We start from the raw sequence: 23437 nt of genomic DNA on the forward strand, positions 1-23437 counted from the left end.
AGTGCAGTGGCCGCTCCCGGCCACTGCAGCCTTGACCTGCTGGGCTCCGGCGATCTTTCCGCCTCAGCCTTCCAAGTAGCTGGAACTACAGAGTCGCGTGCTACCACACCCGGCTAATTTTTTGATTTATTGTAGAGATGATGTCTCGCCAAGTCACCGAGGCGGGTCTCGAACCCGCAGGCTCAGGCAATCCACTCACCTCGGCCTCCCAAAGCGCTGGGATTACAGGCTGAGCCACCGAGCCTGGCCGTTATGGTGATTTTCAAAGAGATTCTTGACACTGGAGTTCCTTCCATAAATAACTGAAAATGATATGTGAAAAAATAAGAACTACACGTATGATTCACTGCCAACATTTCTGGCAAAAACAGGCATTAATACAGTTCCACATTAATTCATCAGTGTACTGCCACAAAAATAGAAGCGGCTTGGTGCTACATCTTACTGACTCCTGGATTTTGTTTAATTTAAAACAATGTGATGCTCCTTGTTACATCTGGGGTTGTAAATTTCTAAATATCCATAAGGGAGGAACAATTAGGTCCAAAGAGAAAAGAAGTCAGCAAGGGTAAAAGTCAATTAGTTGAGCGCACACTGAGTTCCCAAAAGTTCAAATTCTATATCTCTGGCTACTTTTGAAGTCTTCTTTCAGTTTTCCTTTTTTCAGCAGAAAAGAACAACCCAGATTACCTAGTACAACGATGTAAAGGTCCACCGTTGCTATGGATATAGACGGCTAGCAAGAAAGACAGCAGAGGGAGGGGGACGTGAATGTGCTTTCTAAAAGAATGACACAGTTTTGAAGGCTTAGGCTTTTTCTTCAGTATTTTTCTTCCCTTGATTCCTAAGAGGTCTGGAAATGGAGGCTTATTTCCCGAGTATTAAAAGGGCATTCAAGAATTCTATTGCTATAATAAGTTTCAAAGTTAATAGAATTAAGGTCTTCACTTCATATGTCTTAATATTCTAAAATATTATTTCTAAATACTTCATTGTAATGTTACGTCATAGCTATTTCAGACTAAATAGGTACACGACAATATTGCATTTCATGCATGTATTCACTCTGAAATATATATGAAGGGTATCAGGAACAGAAATATAAAATTAAGCACAATCCAAGAAGATAGTCCTATTTCACTTCTTAAAGCTTTACTGATAATTCCTAATTTGACTTATTAACTTCCTGACTGCTTTACATATAGCTTCAAAATCACTTCTAAACAAAAAACAACTGTGGCAACACACAGCTCATCCAAGAGCATGCCTGGGGCAGGGGACGGTGACCCAGGATTAAATGTGTGGAACTGATGACTCATGTGCAAATAATGAAAAGTTGAGTCCCGCACACACCCGTTTACACAGCCAGTGTAGACGGACGGCACAGATTGCATTTAAGAAGCTGCTGCATGTATCTGCTCTAAGACTTGTTTTGCTTTCTGGTTCTTGTCTCATGTTCTGAATAATTGAAGATGCCAGATAAATGACCTCGGGATAAGCAAAGTATTAAAGATGATGAAATTTAAGCCTACAGCTGATGAGAAACAATAAATCTAAAAGGCGGAATGGGAGTGAGTAGCTCAGCATTTGGAAGTGACAGCTGGCAATGACGGGAGAAAAGAATAAGGAGAAATCGAAGTAAAATGCACATGAATCCGGGCCACATAGTGGAAGGGCAGACAGCCTCATGACTTACAGAAGCTTCTGAAAGCAACACCTACAGTCGCCGATGCTCACAACGACGACCCCGATCAACTTTAGGGTATTTGGCATATTCTGCATAAAAAGGCACAAAGTCCATTGGGACAGCCTTCTTTGAAAATGTGAAACTTTTGTGTGTGTGTCTGACTGGAAAATTCACATCCACAGGTCTACTCATTTCTTAAACTATCTTACATAAATGAGAACATACATTTATGAGTGTATATGGGTATGGGGGAGGGAGTGCTTGAGTAAGGCTACAAATTTAGAATTTTAATAATCACAGTTTCCCAATCTCCTTACAGATGCCTCAATAGCGTATTCAATGCAAGTGAGCATCCCCAGGCTGATAGAGGTCTGAAGACGGCCTGCTTTTGTCTGTCTAAGATTCTGGCCAAAAGCCAAGTTCATTACAGTTCTAGACGTGCCTATTTACCTAAAGCTTATATTTCCGTTTGGTCCTAATGTGTTCAACTTTTGTTTAAGATACATTTGATGATTAAAGCTACTTTCTACCTAAGAGAACAAGTTTTTATTTAACAGTACTGATATAGCATGGCAAAAACATTCACAGACAACACTGCACTCTGTATGCAAGTTGTTTCTACCACGTCATTCAATACACTCACCTTGTTGGCCACTGCATTTACACTGGGTCTTGCGTCATAGATCGTGAGTTTAGAAATTTGTCTATTGGTCTCCCTGATAACATCAAGGTATTTCTCATCATCTTTATTTCGTTTACCACTCATACCGACAAGAGGCTGACTGCAACGCACAATGACTGTCTTGTTCTCTGGATGAATCCATGACAGCACCTGTGGTTAGTTCAGACAATTTAAGCTATAAAAAAACCAAGTCTCAAGAAACCCATTAAAACTATAAAAAACAAAGCACTAACAATCACGAAGACATGAATATGATTGTGCTGAAATAGAACCCTTGTTCACTTGCAGTACCATGTTAGGAAATGGTATTATAATGAGTCCTTTTGTCTCTGAATTTCTTTTTGGAGGGGATTCTTACTACTTTTTAAAAAGGAAGCTTATTATAGAGCTGAATGGGTACAAATAATGTTCATTTCACAGCGTCAATGACCATGAGTGCCTTTAAAATATAATGTGGTATATTACAGAATTCTTATGAAAATTCTTATCTATAAGCCATAGATCATTAGGGATGTAAACAAATATTTAGCCACCAAAAAATGCTTAACACAGCATTGTTTATGATAGTAAAATATTAAACAGTACCTAGATGTCTCACAATACAAAACTGATTAAATCATGGCACATCTACACACTGGCATAGAACATGTCATATATAGCAATGTGGGAAGTTTTTTTTATCAGATATTACTAGGTAGAAAAAGTAGACTGAGGCACAAATTATAGAATAATTTCTTTTTTGCAAATACACACACACACACACACACACACACACACACACACACACACACACACACAGGCATACAAGGAATTCTGGAAGGATATATACCAAAAATGTTATGCTGGTTCACTAGGTGGCAGACTCCTTTTTGTTTATCAGTATTTTCTAAAATGTCTAAAATGAGCATGTATTACTTATATGCTAAAGGCATCCATGAATGAAGACAAACCTATTTGAGATCAAAGGAATATGTGTATCCATCATGGGAACATTAATGTACGTGGACTATTTCACTACCCAATGATATTTAATTGTAGTTTGTATCTCATTTATATGCAAAATAAGGTCTCTTTCTCATCATTTCGTTTTGAATTTTTACATGGGCTTTTAGAAGAAGAACTGACCATCAAAGATAAATATTTCAAATAGAAGGCACATGTTTTCTGGTATAAGCAAAGCTCTGAGACTTACAGTTAAGAGTCAAGTGGTTGGAATTATATCGAAAAGAACATATTACCATGCTTAATAATAACAATAGCATATAGATCAGTGGACTCATTCATTTAGAATAGTGGGGATTAAGATGGAAGATAGAGCCCAGTGGACTGGACACAGCTGTTTCATTTCCTCTCCTGCCCCAAATTCCATGAAATTCACCCATAAATACAAATAACACCGTAGCTGCTCAGTAAGTAGTGACTGAATGAATAAACAAACAAAACTGACCCACACTACCCTACCCTAGTTCTCCTTGTGGGCAAGACATGTATTAGCGAGACAGCTGGCCAGCGAGACAATTCATCTTTAACTATGGTACAGAGAAACATGTCTAAGCAGAGTACAAGAGAATTGAACTTGAAACCCTAGCTTCATTGGCACAGTGTTCTAAAAAAGTGAGCTAAATGCATTTACTATCAAGTATAATATACAGAGGGTGCAAAAAAAGTATGCACATTTTAAGAAAGGAAAACACTGCATTAAAATTGTAATACTCAATATATACCAATAACAAAAGATGAATACAAGTCACGTTTGACTTCTGCAATGACAAGAGGTGCTCAGAGTGGTTACCATCAATATCCAGACACTTTTCGTTATGGCGAACTAAAAGTAATACGTAGACAAAATTTCTTAAAATGTGTATACAATTTTTGGCGCCCCCCGTTTATCATGAAGATATGAACAGACACTAAGAATTAGAGAAACAAGTGAATTTTCAAAGTTTATAATTCATATCAGGCCAACAGCAAACTAGTTTCTTAGAAGTATCCTTTTAGGGACAAAACCATCCAGACTTGAAAGCTAAAGGCAAGGAGATTAAATCTTAATTTCTTCAACTTTTGTTTTTAAACTATTACTAATTTGAAAAAAAACCTGATGGGCTTATTATGATAGACCCTGAAAATTAACAGGAGAAAAATATATCTAAACTGTTAGTCAATACGACTTATATACAGTGTAGACAGTAGGACATATCCATAGATATTTAAGGACCAAAAGAGAGCTTTGTGAACTACATTCAATGATGCTATAATTATACTATCTGGAATAATCTGAACTTGACTCCTGCGAGATAAAGGTATTGAGGTAGTCTGCAAACCTGACTGGGAGCTCATCCTAATCACGGTGAGCATAGCATATGTTTATATGTTCTATAACATAAGACAGTGTGTTCTTTCCATCATGATCCATCTGATATTTATGTCAGGTATTGTGCCACAAAGATGAAAACCACAGGGAGCCTGTCCTTCCTTCCTTCCACACAGCACTTGGTCCTATATGGCAGCATTACCTGTGCCCTCTGTCACAGAGGGCTCTTTGCTTGCGTTTGTTCTCTGTCCTTGATGGCAAGCTTCTAGAAGCCAGGCACTGGCGTACTTCTTTTCCCACCCGGAGTGGTGCTTTGCGCTCAGAAGGCCTTTGATAAGTATGTATGGAAATGATCTTCCAAAAGGAATATTTTTCTCGATGATTTGGCCACTGTTCTCATGCACTAAAAGGAGCTCTTTGAGAGCAACATTAATCAAAGTACTCACTGGAATTCGATTCCGGGAACGGAAAGTTGCAACTCTCCTGAGGTCATCATCTGAGGCACGATAGGGAACTACCAGAAGAGCAGGGTACGTGTCACAGAGCTCATAGCACTTATTAATAAAAGTGATTCTCCAATGGTGATTGGGCAATCCCTGCAGGAGGAAAAGGAAGTCCAAGTCAGTGCTGCTTCACTTCATCTCTGGATTTGGCCTCGGGCTCTTTCGTTCCTTCTAGCAAAATATGCACATGCCGCTTTGACCACAGGGTGATGACGGCCTACCTATTTGTAACAAGGGTGCCAAATCAAGAATTCAGACAATGTAAGAACACAAGACAAAACACTGGTGGTTTCCACAGCTCTAAACTATCTTTTGTAAGTACAGATTCTCCTGAATCGAAGCGCTTCTTTTACTTCATGTCAACATATTCTTTCTACATGTACAGATAAAGCCAAGTTCATCCCCCACCCATGCACCCGACCCACCCCCAAGAAAGTGCCCCGTGTCCTCTAAATGTGACTCTAACTGAGGGTAGAAAAGAGGTCAGGCAACTTCCTTTCTCTGCTCAAAACGCAGTGAACGCTTCAGTCTGTTCCAAAGTGGAAAGAGGCTGAACTTATGAAGAGAATCACAGAGGGGAACTAAAGGAAAACCCCTCTGGGGAGGCTCATTTCGCCACCTCCGATGAGTTGTTTTAATCAAGGTGTTTGGGATTGATGACTGCCCTACAGACTGGGTGAGAAATACAGTCATTTGCATTTTAAGCAGACTGCTGGTAAGACAGGGAGACACAGAAGATACCTCCCATCCTATCAACTCCCCACAAAATTGTATTTAGTATGGACAAGATCCAGAGGTGGTGGAATATTCTCTCCCCATACTCACAAATGCACAAATACACACATGGAAGTGAGCTATGTGGGTGTTTGCTTTGGGGACAGACATTGTACCTTTTCTTTAGGTCTGGCCCTAGAGACCACGGACCAAACAGATGTTGAGTCTGATGATGAGTCCAATTAGAGAGTTATAAGTCCCATCAGAAAGTTATAAGAAAAAAAGATTGAATATAATGGCAATCCAGAACAGAATACCTTCAACAGTTCATATATGCATGCAATCCTAAAGACAGGAACTGTTTTGATTCAAGCTAGAAGCTTTGAACTCAAAAAAGTCTTAAAGTTATCAATAGCACTCCAAAAATAAGGCAGGACCATTTTAATGCATAATGATACAGAGGTCTCCAGAACATGCAAAATGTTTTAATGGTTCTTCTTCCACCTCAGTAGCTGGTCCAGAACAGAGGCCACTAAGATGAGAGGTGCACACAGCCTTTGAAAACTCAACAGTCTCAACCTGACTCATGGAAGCAACAGGATATACTACCTCACGTGTGCTCTAGAGCCAAGCTCCTGCAGCCAAATTTCAGAGCAGTGAGTCTGCTCATGAGTATGCAAACTACTGACCAAGACTGAAAAAAAGGAAATCAACCCACGTTCTTGGTAGTGAAGGTGGTGATTAGAAGGTTCTTCTCAAGTCTAGGATTCTGCAATTTTACTTTAAATTCATATAAAGCAATGGGGCTTGATTTGATTTCCTAACCGCATTCAACAAAATGTCCCAATTACCTTAAAAGCTTTGTGGAACAAGAATTAGGAAAAATCCCATCGCACAACCCCTAGCTGCCCTATAGATCTGGTTATACTAGAGGTCAGACTGTGGCTCTTATTACATAATACACACAGGATCTTTATCACAAAGAAACTACAAGAGACCTTTGTCCCTGGACAGCAACATTAGACCAAGCCTTTTGGCTTTATTATAGCAAATAAACAGGCGTGTAGGTGAGGTTCACACGAGAGAGCAGTAAAGGCAATTATACACCCATCAGAGTTTTCTTGGAAAATACATCATTACAGGAAAACAGTTCTAATTCATTTGAAACTGCAAACCAAAATGAATACAATTTAAATCTAATTGCCAGTAATAGTTAAGCTCCTAAACATACATATAAATAGCAACATCAATTCTTGAAATGTGACGTATAAGAGGTTTGACTTTTCTAGAGCCTGAGTATTTGATTCTTTTCATAAACAACACAAAACTGATGTTCTTCATATAGGTAAGGAAACAGAACTTAGTCTTCTAGTCTTCAGTGCAGCTGGAATATGGCTATAAAATGGGTTTATAAGTGACATGGTGATAGATAAAATGAGATCTATTGTCAAAATGTAGATGATACCACTGCCATCACAAATATACTGAGCAAGGATGTCGCTGATTCTCAGAAAGCATGACCGATGACATCTTGTCACTATGCATGTTTGAGACTCACCACAACACCAGACAGAAGGATGTAACAACTTACCTGCCTTCTGTATTCTTCCACTGGATCATAAACTGTCCATCCATCCACATTAAACTTTTCTTCATTTAAAAATGCAAACAATGGCTAGAAAAGGCAAAGACAACACAGAATTTAAAGCTCAGTGTAAAGAACAGTCTACTAACATAGTACATCCTTTGATTTCTCACAAAATAAATTTAACCCAATTTACCAACCATGGAGTTACAACCAAAACTAAGACTTATAACAAAGAAACAGTGGAAAATTTAGACTAGACTCACACTAACTTCTACCTTGAGTAATACTTTTGAAATCTCAATTTTCTGTGGTTACAACCATCTCTTTTAACTTGTTTTAATGATGTTCCATCAAAAAAAAAAAAATCTGGTTTCCAGACCAAAAGGTGTCTATCAATTTTAAACAGTATTAGCAATCAGGTAAAAGCCACAAAAAAGAAAGAAAGAAGAAAAGAAGGAAAGAAGGAAGGAAGGAAATTCAGGAATTAAACAGTGCAACTGTCTCTAAAGGGAACAATGCCATGTTTATCTATTTCAAAAGAGACAAGACATTAGGGAAACTTAAATAACTGCTCTCTGTGAATTCAGAATCAATACCCTGGTCTCTGTGAAGTGGCAGGACTCAGGCCTCTCACCTCTTCCCTATGCTCACTCTCCACATGCTATTGATGAATTTCATGGCTCCAAGTATCATCCAGACCCTGGTGATTACTAAGTATCTATTGCTCTCCAGCGCCCTCTCTGAACTCCAGACTCCGCTCTCTGACTGTCCACTCTATAACCCCACCAGACTGCCAAAGAGGCATCTGGAGACTTTAAAGTTAACACATCCAAAGCTGAACCCTGGACTCCCCCTAGCCAGTTCTGCTCTTCCCATGGTCTCCCATTTCAGCACATGGCAAAAACCTTAGAGTCATCCTTGTCACCACATCCACGCCCCCACCATCTCTCACTTGGCTTATTACAAGATCCTAACAGCTCTCCTGCTTCCACCTTTACATCTCTAAAGTCAGAGTGACAGTGTCATAACACAGGCCAGATCAAGCCATTGCCCACCCCCCCCAAATCCTCCACTGGTTTTCCATTTTGTTTTAAGTAAAAGTGGATGTCCTTCCAATGGTCTACATAGCTGTCTGCCACCTAGCCACTTCCCCATCACACCTCTGCTCTCTCACTCGTTCCACTCCAGTTACACTGGCCTTTTGTGCTCTTTCCTAAAAAGCACCAAGCATATGCCAGTCTCAGGGCCTTTGCACCTGCTATTCCATCGGTCTGGACTCCTTTTCCCTCATGGCTTCTCCTCTTACTTCTCTCACCTCTCTGATCAAAAGTAATCACAAATGTAAAACCTTCTCTGACACCCTAGAGAAAAACAACACGCTACCCCACAACAACACCCTATGCCCATTTTATTTCTCCCTGTCACTTATGACTATCCCGCTCCCCTGGAACATGGGCTCCCTGAAGGCAGACACTTGCTCTGTTCCAATCCTTTATCCCCAGGAACTAGAAGAGCGCCTGGTCTATGGCAGGAGGACACACTTGTTGACTGAATGAACACGGGAACCCCCTGTGGCCCCTGCATGAGTGCTTTCTCTGGAGGCACTGTGTCTGAAGACTTTTCCTCTGGTATCTCCCTCCTCACCCACATACCTCTGTTTTCGGCATATCGTTTTGAATGCCAATGTTCCCTCCCCTCCATCACTTAGCAGGAAGTTTTCTGTATTTGAATGGCATGAGGTTGAAGGTGAAAAGCAATTAAAACACACTCTCCAGGTTGACTTAAACTTCCCAAGCACACAGCAGCCTCAGCGGGTCTCAACTCTGGCCAGCGCCAGGCCCGAGTCTGTTTATCTGGATGGACAGCCAGCCAACTACACATTAGTAATGATGCTGACCTCGCTAAACAATTCACTGGGACTGTAGCCTGACACTGAATCCACAGCAATGCTTAATTATTCAGCACCACTGGGGGAACATACACGATTCCTGTTAATTAAAGGTTAACTCAAAGACAGAGGGACTTTGGGTGAAAATGGCACTAAAATGTGTGGTGTACTTCTTTATTCACAAGCAGAATCTATGGGACACACTAAGCATCCTCTTGGTGACATAGTGCCACTTCGGACATCTGACCAGTACACATGTCAGAACCTGGCACAGGTACATACTCAGGACTGCTGAACACTGTACCATGGACATGGTTATAGATGGCAGATGGTTTGAGACATAAGGCTCTATTGTCACTGACTTTAGAAGAAAACCTAGAATTTGTTTTCTTGAAATAAGTTCCTGACCTCAGAATGGGTTTTGTCCATTTGTTTTAGTTATTTGCATCTTTTCCATAAAGCTCAACCTAAATTACTATTTCTCAGTCACTAATAACAAAGCACTTTTTTTTTGCTTCAAGCATTCTAGTATTTTATATGAAAATTACTAAGGGTAATATAAATTTACAAGATTGTTATCAGAAGAGAAAAGCTATATGTCCAAGCCAAAATGATCTCTTTAACTTTCTTAACATGTTTGATTTAAGTGACATTAAAATTTTTTGGTCATTAGAATGAGAATGATACAATGTCCCCATGGTAGCCTACATGTTAAGTGGCCTCTTTCATGAGATCACTTTGCATTCTGGATAATGGCTAGAATGAGCCAATGAACTGGTATCCTTTACCCTGAAGAACTTGGTGACAGATGCTAGTTTACTCTTGATGCTAAGGGCCAGGCGTGGACCCCAAATATTTCAGGGAGATTTATGAATCACACAGCCAAATATTTCTCACCATGAAACACACAGCGACATATCTAATATTGTACTGGCACACAGGGTGGAAAAGACCAGGTACTTAAACCAGTATTTCCACTATCCCAATAAATCGGCTTATCATTACAGAACATTTTAATTTTTTTTTTTTTTTTTTACAGGACAACTTTTTTTTAAAAAAAAGCATCACTGGTTAGTGTTTTCATTGTGTTTTTCTTTAAAAACTAAGTTTTCCATACACAACTTGGTTCAAGTGTTCTAAAAAAAGCTGAAGTTGAATGTACCAAGACATACTTTCCGGATATTTTAATTTTTCTTAAAAATTCACATAAGAAAACAAAGCAAGTATTTAAAAATACAAGCTCTAATTAGAGTAACTTAAAGGTGGATTATTACAAAAAACAAAAACACAAAGCATTAAAGGATAACAAAACCTATTCATCTGTACCTCATTATTAAAAAGCATAAAATTCCCTACAAGTGGTAACTTGTTACAAGCCTAATTAAAGCACCTGTTTCAAAACTGTTACAACCTAAAGTTAAGGGGTTATGTGTCTTGAGGTTTTTTAGCTATCATTTTTCTTCCAGACAATGTATTCTTTAAGGCTTTGAGTTTTGCAGTACTTTATTAGTGCACTGACATTTTGACAATTATTACAAAATATAACCTTGGGTCAATTTGGACCTTTCATTTGGGAAATCAAAGTCAGATGGTGAGAGTTGGTTCTAGAGTATGTTCCATGACAACCATCAAGGAGGGAGTCTTGTTTGCTAAATGAGTAATGATAAAGTCCACCCCATAAGCCTGACCAAACACTGCTTTCCTTTCATTACCTATGGAAAACTCAAGGACTATTTAGTCTTTAGTGCAGAGTGTCAGCTTTCAGTTGATGCTTCGGTAAGCCCCGTGGCTTTCTTCTAGGGTGTGGTCCTTACCCAGGGTACTTTCTCAGGATTGAGGGTGAGTGGGCTGCTTTTTCAAGGTGCCAATCTATACCTGTGCCCAACCTCACTCCTACTGAACCAGAATCTCGGGGGGGGGGGGGGGGGCGACTTCCCTGGTCCTCAGAGGGCCACACAGAATACACCAGAACTCTTTGAATTTTTAGAATAATTCTGTGTGGTCAAGCTATTGGAGGGGCTACTTTACTGTTTTTAAAAAGTTGTTTTGACATAATTACAGATTTGCAGGAAGTGAATCTTCGGCCAGCCTCTCCCAATGATAACATCTTGTATAACAAGAGTATAATATCAAAATCAGGAAGCTGGAATCAGAAAATATACACTCTCAAATTCCCACCCCCGCCTTCCTCAAGTGAGTGGGTCTTCCTTTATTTTGCTCTATATTAGTATTTGAGCATATCATCAATTCAGATCCCTACTAGACAAGAGATACCATGCAAGGAGACTTAAAAAAAGCAATCATGTGAATTTTTTTCTGAATTAAAAATAGCACAATGTAACATTTGAAAAATGTTAAAGGACAAAGTTGAGATGAAAATCTCTGATTTCACACCAGGGATAAAAACAGCGCTGACACAGAAAATATAACTTGTCATTTTAATTTAGCTACATTTATCATTGTCATGTCTTGTGGGGGGAAAGAATCTGAAATGATGACAGATCTTAGCTTTCACTTAATTAGCCATTATTTCAAAATGGCACCTATGTGAGATGCACTGATTGCTTAAAATATCCAGATAGGACTTTTTGGTTTCTTTAGCAGAATCTATAAATGTTAAGCAATGACTAAGTTTCCTTTGAGGAGGGAGAGCTCTTTGTCACTACACCAGTATCTCCCTGTCTGATGATTAGGGGAATAAATTGATAAACTATGCACATTTTAAAGTGCTTTCAAATGATGTTGCCACTGTGCAATGACACAGTCTTTGATGAACGTGATTTGCAGGAAGATCAGATTCTTAATGAAACAAATAACCCTGTGCCTCCAATCACTTAAAACTTCAGGAACCACTCACTAGCTGCTACTTTTGGGATTGAGTTTTGCACTGTTTGAACAGGAACTGAAGTCTTTTTTTTTCAAATCTGATTTGTGAAACTGAAGACACTTACCTTTTAAAAAGTTTCCATCTACCATTCAAGGGTGCAGCAACATAAAATTACCTCATATTCATCTTTTAGATAACACTTTAGAAACAAGACTTCTTCGTATAAGAAATAAAATGCTTTCATTAGGTGGAGGGAAAGCCTAAAAAGTTAAAGAACCAAAGGAGGGACTGAAACTTGGCAAAGTTTATAGTCTAACACCTTAATGCTAGATAGTGCTTTCAGTATAAGTATTTCTCACGACTTGACACAGTAAGTTCATTTACATTGGTTTTGACACACTTCTTTCAAACATATGACAGAAGTTTCATAGGTCAAAAGCAGCTAGCACATAAATTACCATTTATACTCTATTTGCATAAATCATTCTCCTAATTCGATTTCTACCACTGACTAAATCTGTAACCCTGGGGAAAATGGCTTGATAGTCCTGGGTCATGGTTACCTTCATATACAAGTGTACATATTTATTTACTCAGGAAGGGACCACAAAAGTACATCTGAAATGTCATTTGAAACTATTTTGGAAAAAGAACATTCTTTCCAACTTGTCTGCAATCATCATCATTTAAGGCTGACATTTCTCAGGATTCTCAGGCTGTATTTCTTCTTCTTGTAATTCACTGTCCTGGCCATTTTGGCTGCATCTATGAAAATGCCAATGGTTGCATCCAGACCTACCAGACAAACCTCTCCCCAGGCCAGAACTCTGGGTCTATGTGGTCACCTACCTCCTAGGTAGACACTCTTGACCCAGCACATCCAACGTGGAACTTGGCGTCTCTTCCTTACTCTCCTCCCCCACTTTCCATCTCAACCGCTGGCTGCACCACAGGCCTGGATATCCAGGCTGCGTTCTGTCCTATCATCCCATTCCCCTCACAGGTACATGCAGTCAATCACCAAATCTGACTGATCTTGTCAGCTGAATCTTTCTCAGATCTGTCCCTCTCCATCGCCCCATTTCAAGCCCTCAACATCATGGACCAAGGTGAATAACACAAAACTCCAGAAAGGGTCTTTCTCTCTCCTCCACCCTGTCCCCTCCACCCACTCTGCACACTGCAGCCCAAGCAATGGGAGTGGTCTTAGGGACTCCAATCATATGCACTCTCAATAAGTTCTACTAAAGAAATATAAGCAATTATCCATAGCAAAATGCACCATAAACAAAGTCAAAAGACATGGAGAAAATATTCACAACTCATATTTTACATCACTATAACCATTTACACAAAGAGAACCTATAACTAACAAGGAAAGTATAAAAAAATCCCAAAGAAAAACAGGCAGAAGATACACAGAATAGAGAAACAGAAATACAAATAGCTCAAACCAGAAGATATTGAATTTTACTCAGGTAAGATACATACAAAATAGAACCACGAAGCTACATTTTCACCTATTAGATTGGCAAAGATCAAAAAGTTAGAAATCATACTGGTTTGGCATGGTAAGCAAAATAATGTCTTCTCTAAGGTGTCCATGTCCAAATCCCTGGAATCTGTGTTATGTTACCACTCTTGGCAATGAGGACTTCAGGGAGCAAATGGAATTAAGGTTGCTGACTGGCTGACCTGAAGATAGGGGGCTTACCCTGGATTAGCAGGGTGTATCTAACATAATCACAAAGCATCCTTAGAAGCGGAAGACGGAGACAATGAGAGAAGCAAAGTCAGAGGGATTCCATCTGTGAGAAAAACTCGACCGCCGGTTGCTGGCTCTGAGGATGGAAGGAGGAGGCCACAAGACAAGGGATATGGTGGCCTCTAGAAGCTAGAAAAGGCAAGGAATGGCTTCTCCTCGAGAGCCTGTGGAAGGAATGCAGTCCTATGAATACCCTGATGTTAGCCCAGTAAGCTACATTTGGGACCTGAAACCTCTGCAACTTTAATAAGACAACTTGTGGGGTTTTTGGTGTGTGTGAGAAAGTAAGAGTTTATTAAGAAGACAGAAAAGCTCCCGCAGCAGGAGGAGACCCGCAAGAGGGTAACCCGACAACCTTGTGTTTTTAATGCACTAAGTCTATGGTAAAGGTATTACAGCAGTACTAAGAAACTAATACCGTTGGAGGGGATGTCTGGAGACAGGCACTCTGACAAGTGGCATGTGGAAGTAAGATTCAGCACATGGGCTATATAGGGGCATTTGGCAATATCAGTAATTCTGCTTTCTAAGAATTCAGTTTGCGGTATACCTGAACACACAACAAACTGATCTGCACGCAAGGTGATTCACTGAGGCATTCATGTAACAGCAAAAGATGGGAAACAATCCAAATATCTACCAATAGAGGACTGAATACATACACGATGGCATGGCCAACAGAACACCGTGTAATCCTAAACAGAGTGGAGAAGTCCATGCATTAGGGAATACCTACTGGTGAATGCAAAGAGCGAGGACAGTGTAGATAGCATGCTAATGTTAGGGTCAAAGAAGGAAGAAATATAAATCAGTTGCCTGTGTGGGCCTAAACTATGGCTTGGTAGAGATGTAATAGATTGAAAACACTGGGACGGGCACGGTGCTCACGCCTGTAATCCCAGCACTTTGGGAGGATGAGGAGAGAGGATCACTTGAGGCCAGGAGTTTGAGACCAGCCTGGACAATACAGTGAGATCCAGTTTCTACAAAACATTAAGAAATTAGCTGGGTGTGGTGGTACAAGCCTGCTGTCCCAACTACTTAGGAGGTGGAGGTGGGAGGATCGCTTGGGCCCAGGAGCTAGAGGTTGAAGTGAGCTGTGATCGCATCAGTGTACTCCAGCCTGAGTGAAAAGCCGGAATGGGATGACTCAAGTGTGCTGGGAGGGAGATATTTTTACTACATACCCTTTTACTCTTCCTGAATTTTCAATCATGGGTAAATGGGTAGATATGCTATGGGTTCATATTAACTATTTAAAAATTAAATTAAAAAGTAAATGCTTGTTGAATAAATGCTTTCTAAACAGCAGACTGTTTGTACTGATGGTCTGGAGCCTACTGATTCCTATTTATTCATTCTATTTACATTAGTAGTTTCACTCAACAACCATTTACTGAGGGCCTACTGTGACCATGGTGTCAAGTGGAGTAAAAGATGAGTGAGACATGATCATGGAAGGAGGAAGGCAGCAAGCATCATGAGCAGGAGAGGGCAGGTACTACGAGGCCCAGAGAAAGCCCAGCTTACTTCTTGACAGATGGGCCTGGAGCGACGCTGAGGGCATTTGAGCTACCCTGAAAGGATAAGATGACTCTGAACATGATAACAACAACGATACCCATGAAAAGGCACAAATGGTAGCCAGACTCAAAGAACGCATAGCTATCAGCAAACATCTCCGTCTATACTCACCCACTGAGAGTACAGGGCAAGCAAAATATAGAGAGAGGTGGGCCACACTACAGAAGAGACAGGCCTGCCTTGACACCGACAGAGAGGGAGGAACCACTGAAATTTTGGGGGCAAGGGAAGGAGACAGAATACAGGCAGGAAAACCAATTAAAGTACCATACCAACAGTGTAGAACAGAGAAGACAGAGACCTGAACTAAGTCAGGCTGGGGAGGAAGAAACCCTGGATCTAGTACACGTTAAGGGACAGAAATGCAGAGGAGTGGGTTTCTGGGACATATGAGTCATTGAAATTTTTTCATTTAATTTAAATTTTATTTTTTTGAGTTGGAATCTCACTCTGTTGCCCAGGCTGGAGTGCAGTGGCATGATCACAGCTCACCATGGCCTCGGCCTCCTGGGCTCAGGCAATCCTTTCACCTCAGCCTCCTGAGCAGCTGGGACTACAGATGCACACCACCATGCCTGGCAAACTTTTCTTGATTTTATTTTTTGGCAAAGACAAGGTCTCGCTATGTTGTTCAGGCCGGTCCTGAGCTCAAGCGATCCTCCCACCTCATCCTCCCAAAGCGCTGGGATTACAGGCGTGAGCCACCATGCCCAGCTGAGAGAGTCATTTTAAATGAATGTTTAGGTGTTGCATGAAGTTATGTAGCAGCCGCTGGGAAATGTGAAGCTACAGATTTGGAAATCATGCTCAAAAAGGCAATGCTGGTAGACACGAGAGTAGAAAGACTGCCAAGAGTGTAGTTCAGAGTAAGGAGGAGAGGGAGGACAGACTATTCTAGAAAACAAACACTGATATAGCAAAAGGATGCAGATGAACCAGAAGAGAAGCAAGAGAAGTAGGAGCAGGAGACCTGGATCTTAGCAGCTACAGGGAACATTAAGTTTGAAAAAAAGAGGGAGAGGTGTCTGGAAATGTGACAGTCTACAGACCATCATGAGACTTCTGCTGAAGACATCTAAAAATGCTGGGTAGAACAGAAATTTTAAAAAATGCATTAATGAGCCTGTGAGGGAGGAATAAATACTCAGAAGCGAAAAACTAACTGCAAATAGGAGTGCAGACAGCAAGAGGAACACACTGGCTTTCACCTTCAGGGCAATCACAGAACCTTTATGGCCTCTTGGGGTATAGGAGCTAGAACCTGAAGACCTGGCCCACCCAAGATGGGGAGTCAAACTGGAAATCCCCCAAGTACTACAACTCAGAGGAAGGATGAATGGGACATAACTTCCCAGGACTCGGAGAGGAGTTACCCTGCTAGAATACTGGTGCTGATCAAGGGATGATAAAACCCCTGTCCCTATTGCCCACTGGGAATTTGTAGCCACAAGTCAGCCCTTCCATAGTGTGGGCCCAAACTCACAAAACTTGGATGGTCCCAAAGATATCAAGCAGAGAATTTAATGTATAATCATCCCAAACCAGCAGTGCTTCAAGATGCCTGGCAGAAGGAAAAACAAGTTCTCACTTGGTAAAACTGCCTTCAATCCTGGCCTCGGAGCATTCCACAGATAAAGTCCCAAGAAGTGGGAGTTTGCAGGCTGTCATCACAAAACACACCAGGAAACTAAGCACTGTGAGCCAGCAAAACCACACTCACCTGTGATGGAAAGAAGCCACAAAGACTTTGGGTATGGTAATGACCAGACTATACTATACGTTTTATTTAATGTGCTATCAGAAGTCAAAGAGGGGGTCGGAAATCTGATTAGAGAGGAAGAGATGACAAATAACGGCCAAGCAAATCTAAATGAGAATCAAGGCTAGGCATAGAGGCTCCCTGTAAATCCAGCACTTTGGGAGGCAGAGGTGGGGTGTTCGCTTGAGCCCAGGAGTTGGAGACTGTGGTGAGCCATGATCATGCATGCCACTGCACTCCAGCCTGGGCAACAGAGTGAGACCTTGACTTAGATTTTAAAAAAAAAGAAACAAATTTTCTAATTGAAAAATATAATAATGGAAATAAAAATTCACCAAACAAAAACTCAGCAGATCAGGCACAGCTGAAATAGAATATAAAACAGAAGAAATTACCCAGCATCTATCTTAGGAAACAAAAGGATAGTGCACAAATCAGTATTCTGTATATTTTATACATATTTGATATTCTTTTGTATCTCCACAATATCTTCAAAGCATCACTTTGAAAGGAAGGGGTGGTTAAGAGTCAGATAATGGTTCAGTTGAAGAGGTTAGAATCCAACAGACTACCAAGTCTTGTCATCTGTAAGGTGTTGAGTCACTTTCTGAATAGTTCTGCTTGAGTGGGAGGGCTAGGAGTCTGGTCACAATGAGTGATGCAGTGAGTGGATGTATGCATGGAGTTCTACGCTTTTGTTTTTTTTTTTTTGAGTGGAAGTCTCACTCTGTCACCCAGACTGGAGTGCAGTGGCCGCTTCCGGCCACCGCAGCCTCGACCTGCTGGGCTCTGGCGATCCTTCCGCCTCAGCCTTCCAAGTAGCCGGAATTACAGGCATGCGCTACCACGCCCGGCTGATTTTTTGATTTATTGTAGAGATGAGGTCTCGCTGCCCAGGCGGGTCTCGAACCCGCGGGCTCAGGCAATCCACTCACCTCAGCCTCCCAAAGGTGCGGGATTACAGGCTGAGCCACCGAGCCCGGCGAGTTCTACGCTTTTGAACATGGACAGCAATGCTGGGAGGAGTCCAGGAGAAATGACAGTTCCAGAAGACGGCAACGAGAAGAAGAGAGTACACTCAAAGGCTGAGAGCAGGCAGGGGACAGGGAGAGATAACAACAACAGAGAGTCAAGTCCTGGCAGTAGGCAGAAGGAGATTTTAAACATGAGTAGTCCCTTATTTAGCCAAGTTTACTGTTCATACAAGAAAAAAAGAGTCCTGGCCAAAGAGGAAATCGAAAATGAAGACAGAACTTTTAGTCATAAGGCCACTCTAGGATAAAGGCAAGCATGTGTGCGCATGCACATGTGCTGTTCATTTCAATTCCCATCTGAAAATGAGGCATTTCCTTTTATCTATTAACTTCACAGCCTAGAGAGTAAGGTAAGGGTCCACTAAACTTCAACCTCGTTTAAAATCAAAGCAGTTTATAAACATTTCCTCATTTCAGAGCTGAAAAACAAAGGCACAAAATAAAACATCCTGTGCTAATTCTCTACTCATAGCATCATTTAGACCTGTCATTCAAATGATCAAAAACTATACACCCCCATAACTCACTTCACTGGCTTTTATGACTTTTTTTTTTTTTTTAACAAGTAAGCACAAGAAGAGTGGAGCCAGAAAGGACATGAGGTAGGAAAGGTACAGTGTTTAAGCCGTATGGCAGAGCTTAACGGGTTCACCCAAGCTAGACAAAATGAAATAAGCAGCAAAGACCATGAAAGTCAAAGGCAGCAGTCACAAAGGCCTGCAGACGCTGTGAGCTCAGCTGGCAGCGAAGCCTCTGGATGCAGTCTAAGCACCCCACCACCAGTTCGCAGCAGACTGCTGGTCTCCACAGCAAAGGCCCTGCGACACACTTGATTCTCTCCTGAAACGAGAGGTGGCAAGAGCAAGTCCTGTCACTTGTGCCTGTTTGACCTACAAAAGAAGATCAAACGTATCTCCCCCCACTTGCAACAAAAACTTTGCAACTATATGACTGCTCATCAGCTCATACAATCAAGAAAGAAACACAATGAGGCCAAAGAGCTTAGTCCAGAATGTCAAAGAAAAGTGAAAAATGCAGAAACCAAACCTGAATAAGCCATGTTTTCCTGGAGGCAGTAAGCCTGGTGGAAAGATGGAAGGAAAACCATGAAAAACAACTTCGGAAGAAGTCTGTTCATTACGTATCACTGCCTCCCACATCTCACATTTCTCCATCAGGTGCTTTTTGGATTTAATACTCTGAAACGTAGGACTTTCAATGAACCCTTTCTCAAGTACAACCAAGGGTTTGCTAATAAGTATAATACTAATCTTTGTATAGCATCTTTCTTTTAAAGAGCTTAAGGCATCTCACCTATGATCACAATAGCTTTATTAATAGTCTTGGGCAAAAGCATGTAGGGTGTTGATCCTTACTCCTTACACCTGCTGGGGACACGGGCCCTAAGAACAGAACAGCTGACATTTATTGGGCACTTACTGTGTGCCAGACAGCGTGGTAAGCGCTTGATGTTTCAACCTTATGAAACCCCAAAGGAGAAGGGACTGTTATTATCCCCTTTACTAATAAGAACACTGAAGCACATAAATATTATGTGACTTCCAAGGCTGCCAAGCAAGTGACTGAGGCAGATTGAGACACGGACCATTGCACTCCATGGCACGTGCCCGCCACCACAGATCAGAAGGGCTCTGCACACATGTCCCCTCTGTGGGTCTCCCCAGCAGTGGTTACTGTGATCCTGGCACTGGGTCTCAGATGTCATTTCTTCTAGCTCAAGACTTCCTTATTTGAGGCTACATCACATGAGCTTATTCATAAACTCAAAACCTTCACTTAAAAGTCAAAAAAAGCCACATGTGCCTATAGCTGTACAGAAAGATTTAGGCGACTATATTAATGTCTACAGTAACTTAAAATGCATGTTATTCTACGTCTTCTACCATGACTTAAAATGGTGTTTTTCAAACTTTCTTGACCATGATTAAGGGAGAGCAACGTACTTTAGCACCACGACCCAGCACACCCACACACACCTGAGGGAAAGGTTTCTAGAAGCCATACTTATCCATATTGTGTTATGCTCTTACCATTTTTCTATTCCATTCAATTTAAAAGTGTTGGGTGCAACCTAGAGAGCTGACTTTATGGCTCACAAATAAGTTGGGATTGACAGTCTAAAACACTCTCATCTACAATTTGTTTTTCTTTGTTATGTATCTCTGATCATCCCACCTGACTAAATGAACAAACAAGAAAGGAACTCAGTGAAAGAATGTTGCTGTTGAACACATCACCCCAACAACGCAACTCTGTATCTTCCTGTAGCACTATGAAGCTCTGACTTTTGATTTCTGCCTTACAAAAATTTCCAAAATACCAGGAGCACTGTGACATTTCTTATAAAAATGTGTCATATACTTAGAACTAGTATTGAGTTACATGTGATTTATAAAAATTCAGCACTATGTCTAGTGTTTCAAAAGCAAGTAAAGATAAAACAAGAAAATAAATGCTTTGGCCAAAACCCAGAAAATGTTATCTAAAAACTATGCACATCTTACCAGACTGACATAATACAGAAACAATCAAGCTAATGGTTCGGGGTAGATTCCGTGTTGCTAAATAGCTAAAGTTCAAGTCAAAGTGTAAGTCCCGACTTGAACACACTGAGTGGTGAAAATACTAATGGGAGAGGAGGCCAGAGAGAGCCAAAGGGTTGCTCTGAAATTAAAAAGCCCACTCGTGGTCTATTCATGCCCTGGCTGGATTTGGGACCCAGCTTGTTTGGCCTCCAGACACCATTTCATAGATGCACCAGCAAGTTCACTTCTGACTTCAAATGTCACCAAACATAGCTGAGATAATCTGCAGCCGGCTGAACAGTTCCAATAATATGAACAGAGTGATCTTTTTCAAGCAGGAGCCCTTTGTACTGTTCAATGCAATAGGGTTTAGGTTCCCTCCCAGGAACTCCCTTTTTGGCACATCCTCACATTCCCACTGTGGCAGTTTGAAAACTTTTCTTCCCCTCCTGTCTCAGAGGAATAATGGTCCCTTCTCCTTTCTAAAACTGCCCCACAAACTGGGCTTGAGCCCATTCCCCTCTGCCTTCTCCAGGATTCTGCTCTGGAAGAGATCTTTCTTTCTCTTGCCTTGACATGAGGCAAGACCTCTTTCCTCGTCTACAAATATATCCCTCAAATTCTAAGGGGAAAAAATATCCCCTCAACATGCCCGTGACTCCTACTTCTTTTTGTTTTTTAAACCACCTGTTCCCTCTTTAAAACCCTGCAAACTGGCTTCTGTCCTCTCCACCCTGATATCATGTTCCTGGATTCAGAAAAGCTCAACCAACTTAGGTCAGGCACTGGACTACGTGCCAGGGATACAAAGATAATAAAAGGAGGTCCCAATCTCAAGCAGGTCACAGTTAGGGGGTCAGGTCCCCAGGGAGTTTGTGACCCCTCTCCCCTGCCCTCCTGGCAACTGACACCCATGCCATCCTGGGAAACCTCTTTCTTTCTCTGGTCCTCCACACACCGTGCGCGCTCCAGGCTCTTCCTCTAGCTCTCCACCGTCCACTTTGCTGTCTGCATTCCTGTTTTCATGCCCTGCAAGCAGGCCTCTCCCAAGATCCTGGTTTTGAACTTCGCTATTACATGCCAGGGTTACCTAACCAGGGTCTCACCAGAGGCCTTAAGAGGAGCCAGGAGTCCCCTAAAATCCCATAGAAGGTTTTGTACATAGGTCTGTTTTTCAGGGAAATAGAATCTATAATGTACAAGTTATTATCAAAGGATCCCGTAACTCCAAACAGCTTAAGCACCGTTATTCCAAATCTACAAGTCCGGTCTCTTCGCTGAGGGGCGGGCCTGCAGTGGCCTGCTGTCAATTCTGTCCCAAGACACGGAACACCACATGTCCAAAACACAGCTCACTGCTCCTGCCTCTTCCTCTTGCTTCTGTTTCTGCAAATGAAACCCTCTCCTGACTTCTCTGCGGTCAATGGCACCCCACCCCTCTCACCACTGAAGCCCCAATCCTCAGAAGGCAGGCTAACTGACCGCTCTTCCCTGTCTCCTCTGAACCACCTGCATCCAGAGAGTCCCTGGTCCCAGCCTCTTTCCGTCCACACCCCCAGTGTCCTGTGTCAGGCACTCAGGCCACCCTCCTGCTCATCCCCTCGGGTTCACTGGCTCTCCCTTCTCCCTATGCTTCATACTGACGTCTTCAATCCGATCACTTCTTTCAAAACCTTCTGCAGGTCTCCATTCCTTCCTGAAGGACTTGCCTCTGCCTGAAAGCCCACTCCCCTCCACTCTCCTCACCCACTGGAAATGACATCCATTCTTCAGGGCTCAACACTAACAACTGTTAGTCCACGCAGGCTCTTCCAGTCTCAGTTAGATGTGCTCTCTTCTTTCTGGGAGTCCCCAGTGGGCTTTCTCTGCAGACTCTTGGACAATGGAATGTCAACTATCCTATATTGGGGCCGCATGTATTTGTCCTATCACTTCTGCTTCTCTTCAGTTGCCCTCCCGGCTTCCTGACACCACCCAACACAGGCCTGTGTAATGAACTTGACAGATGAAACAGTTGCACATGCTGACTTGGCTATCAGGGACTGCCGTTCCAAGAGCAGTGGCAACAGCTCATCCGTTTTGACCTGTATCTCGTATTGTTTCAGTGACTGACTGAAACTTTTCTTTAGGGATCACTTTTAGTGGTTAAAACTTAAGAGAACACCATTTGCCAAAACTTTGCATTAGCAATTCGGTTCACATTTTTTCTCCAGTTTACTTTAGTGGCTTCCTAAAGGAAGAAGCAGGGTTTCCCAGGACAGCTATAAAAAATATGGCCAAGATTTGAGAACTCAAGCCCTCCATGGAGGACTTCAGTGACAGCAACACGGAATTCTAGGTTCTGGTGCTAGATTTGCAATGTTCAGAAACATCATTCCGTTTGCTTCCATATAATGATTGTTCCTTCACTTTCTGCTGAACTCGAGTTCAGTTAAAAAAAAAAAAAAAGCCAGCCGGGCTCGGTAGCTCAGCCTATAATCCCGCGCCTATGGGAGGCTGAGGTGAGTGGATGGCCTGAGCCCGTGGGTTCGAGACCCGCCTGGGCAGCG

The 23437-nt window shown here is 41.8% G+C and overlaps 1 protein-coding gene across 3 annotated transcripts in view; it reads right to left on the minus strand.

Annotated features, from left to right (window-relative positions):
• The window catches only part of MTM1 (myotubularin 1), a 103163-nt gene that overhangs the window by 29235 nt on the left and 50491 nt on the right, over positions 1 to 23437 (minus strand). For all 3 annotated transcript variants that reach the window (XM_008059790.2, XM_008059793.2, XM_008059792.2), the window contains 3 exons: positions 7489 to 7572; positions 5127 to 5276; positions 2331 to 2519 (listed from right to left, as the gene is read on the minus strand). In XM_008059790.2, the coding sequence (XP_008057981.1) occupies positions 2331 to 2519; positions 5127 to 5276; positions 7489 to 7572 (423 nt within the window). The remainder of the gene's footprint in view (positions 1 to 2330; positions 2520 to 5126; positions 5277 to 7488; positions 7573 to 23437) is intronic.

The sequence above is a fragment of the Carlito syrichta genome, unplaced genomic scaffold (genome assembly GCF_000164805.1).
Source record: "Carlito syrichta isolate Samal-C Ts95f unplaced genomic scaffold, Tarsius_syrichta-2.0.1 Scaffold304364, whole genome shotgun sequence".
Taxonomy (NCBI): Eukaryota; Metazoa; Chordata; class Mammalia; order Primates; family Tarsiidae; genus Carlito; species Carlito syrichta.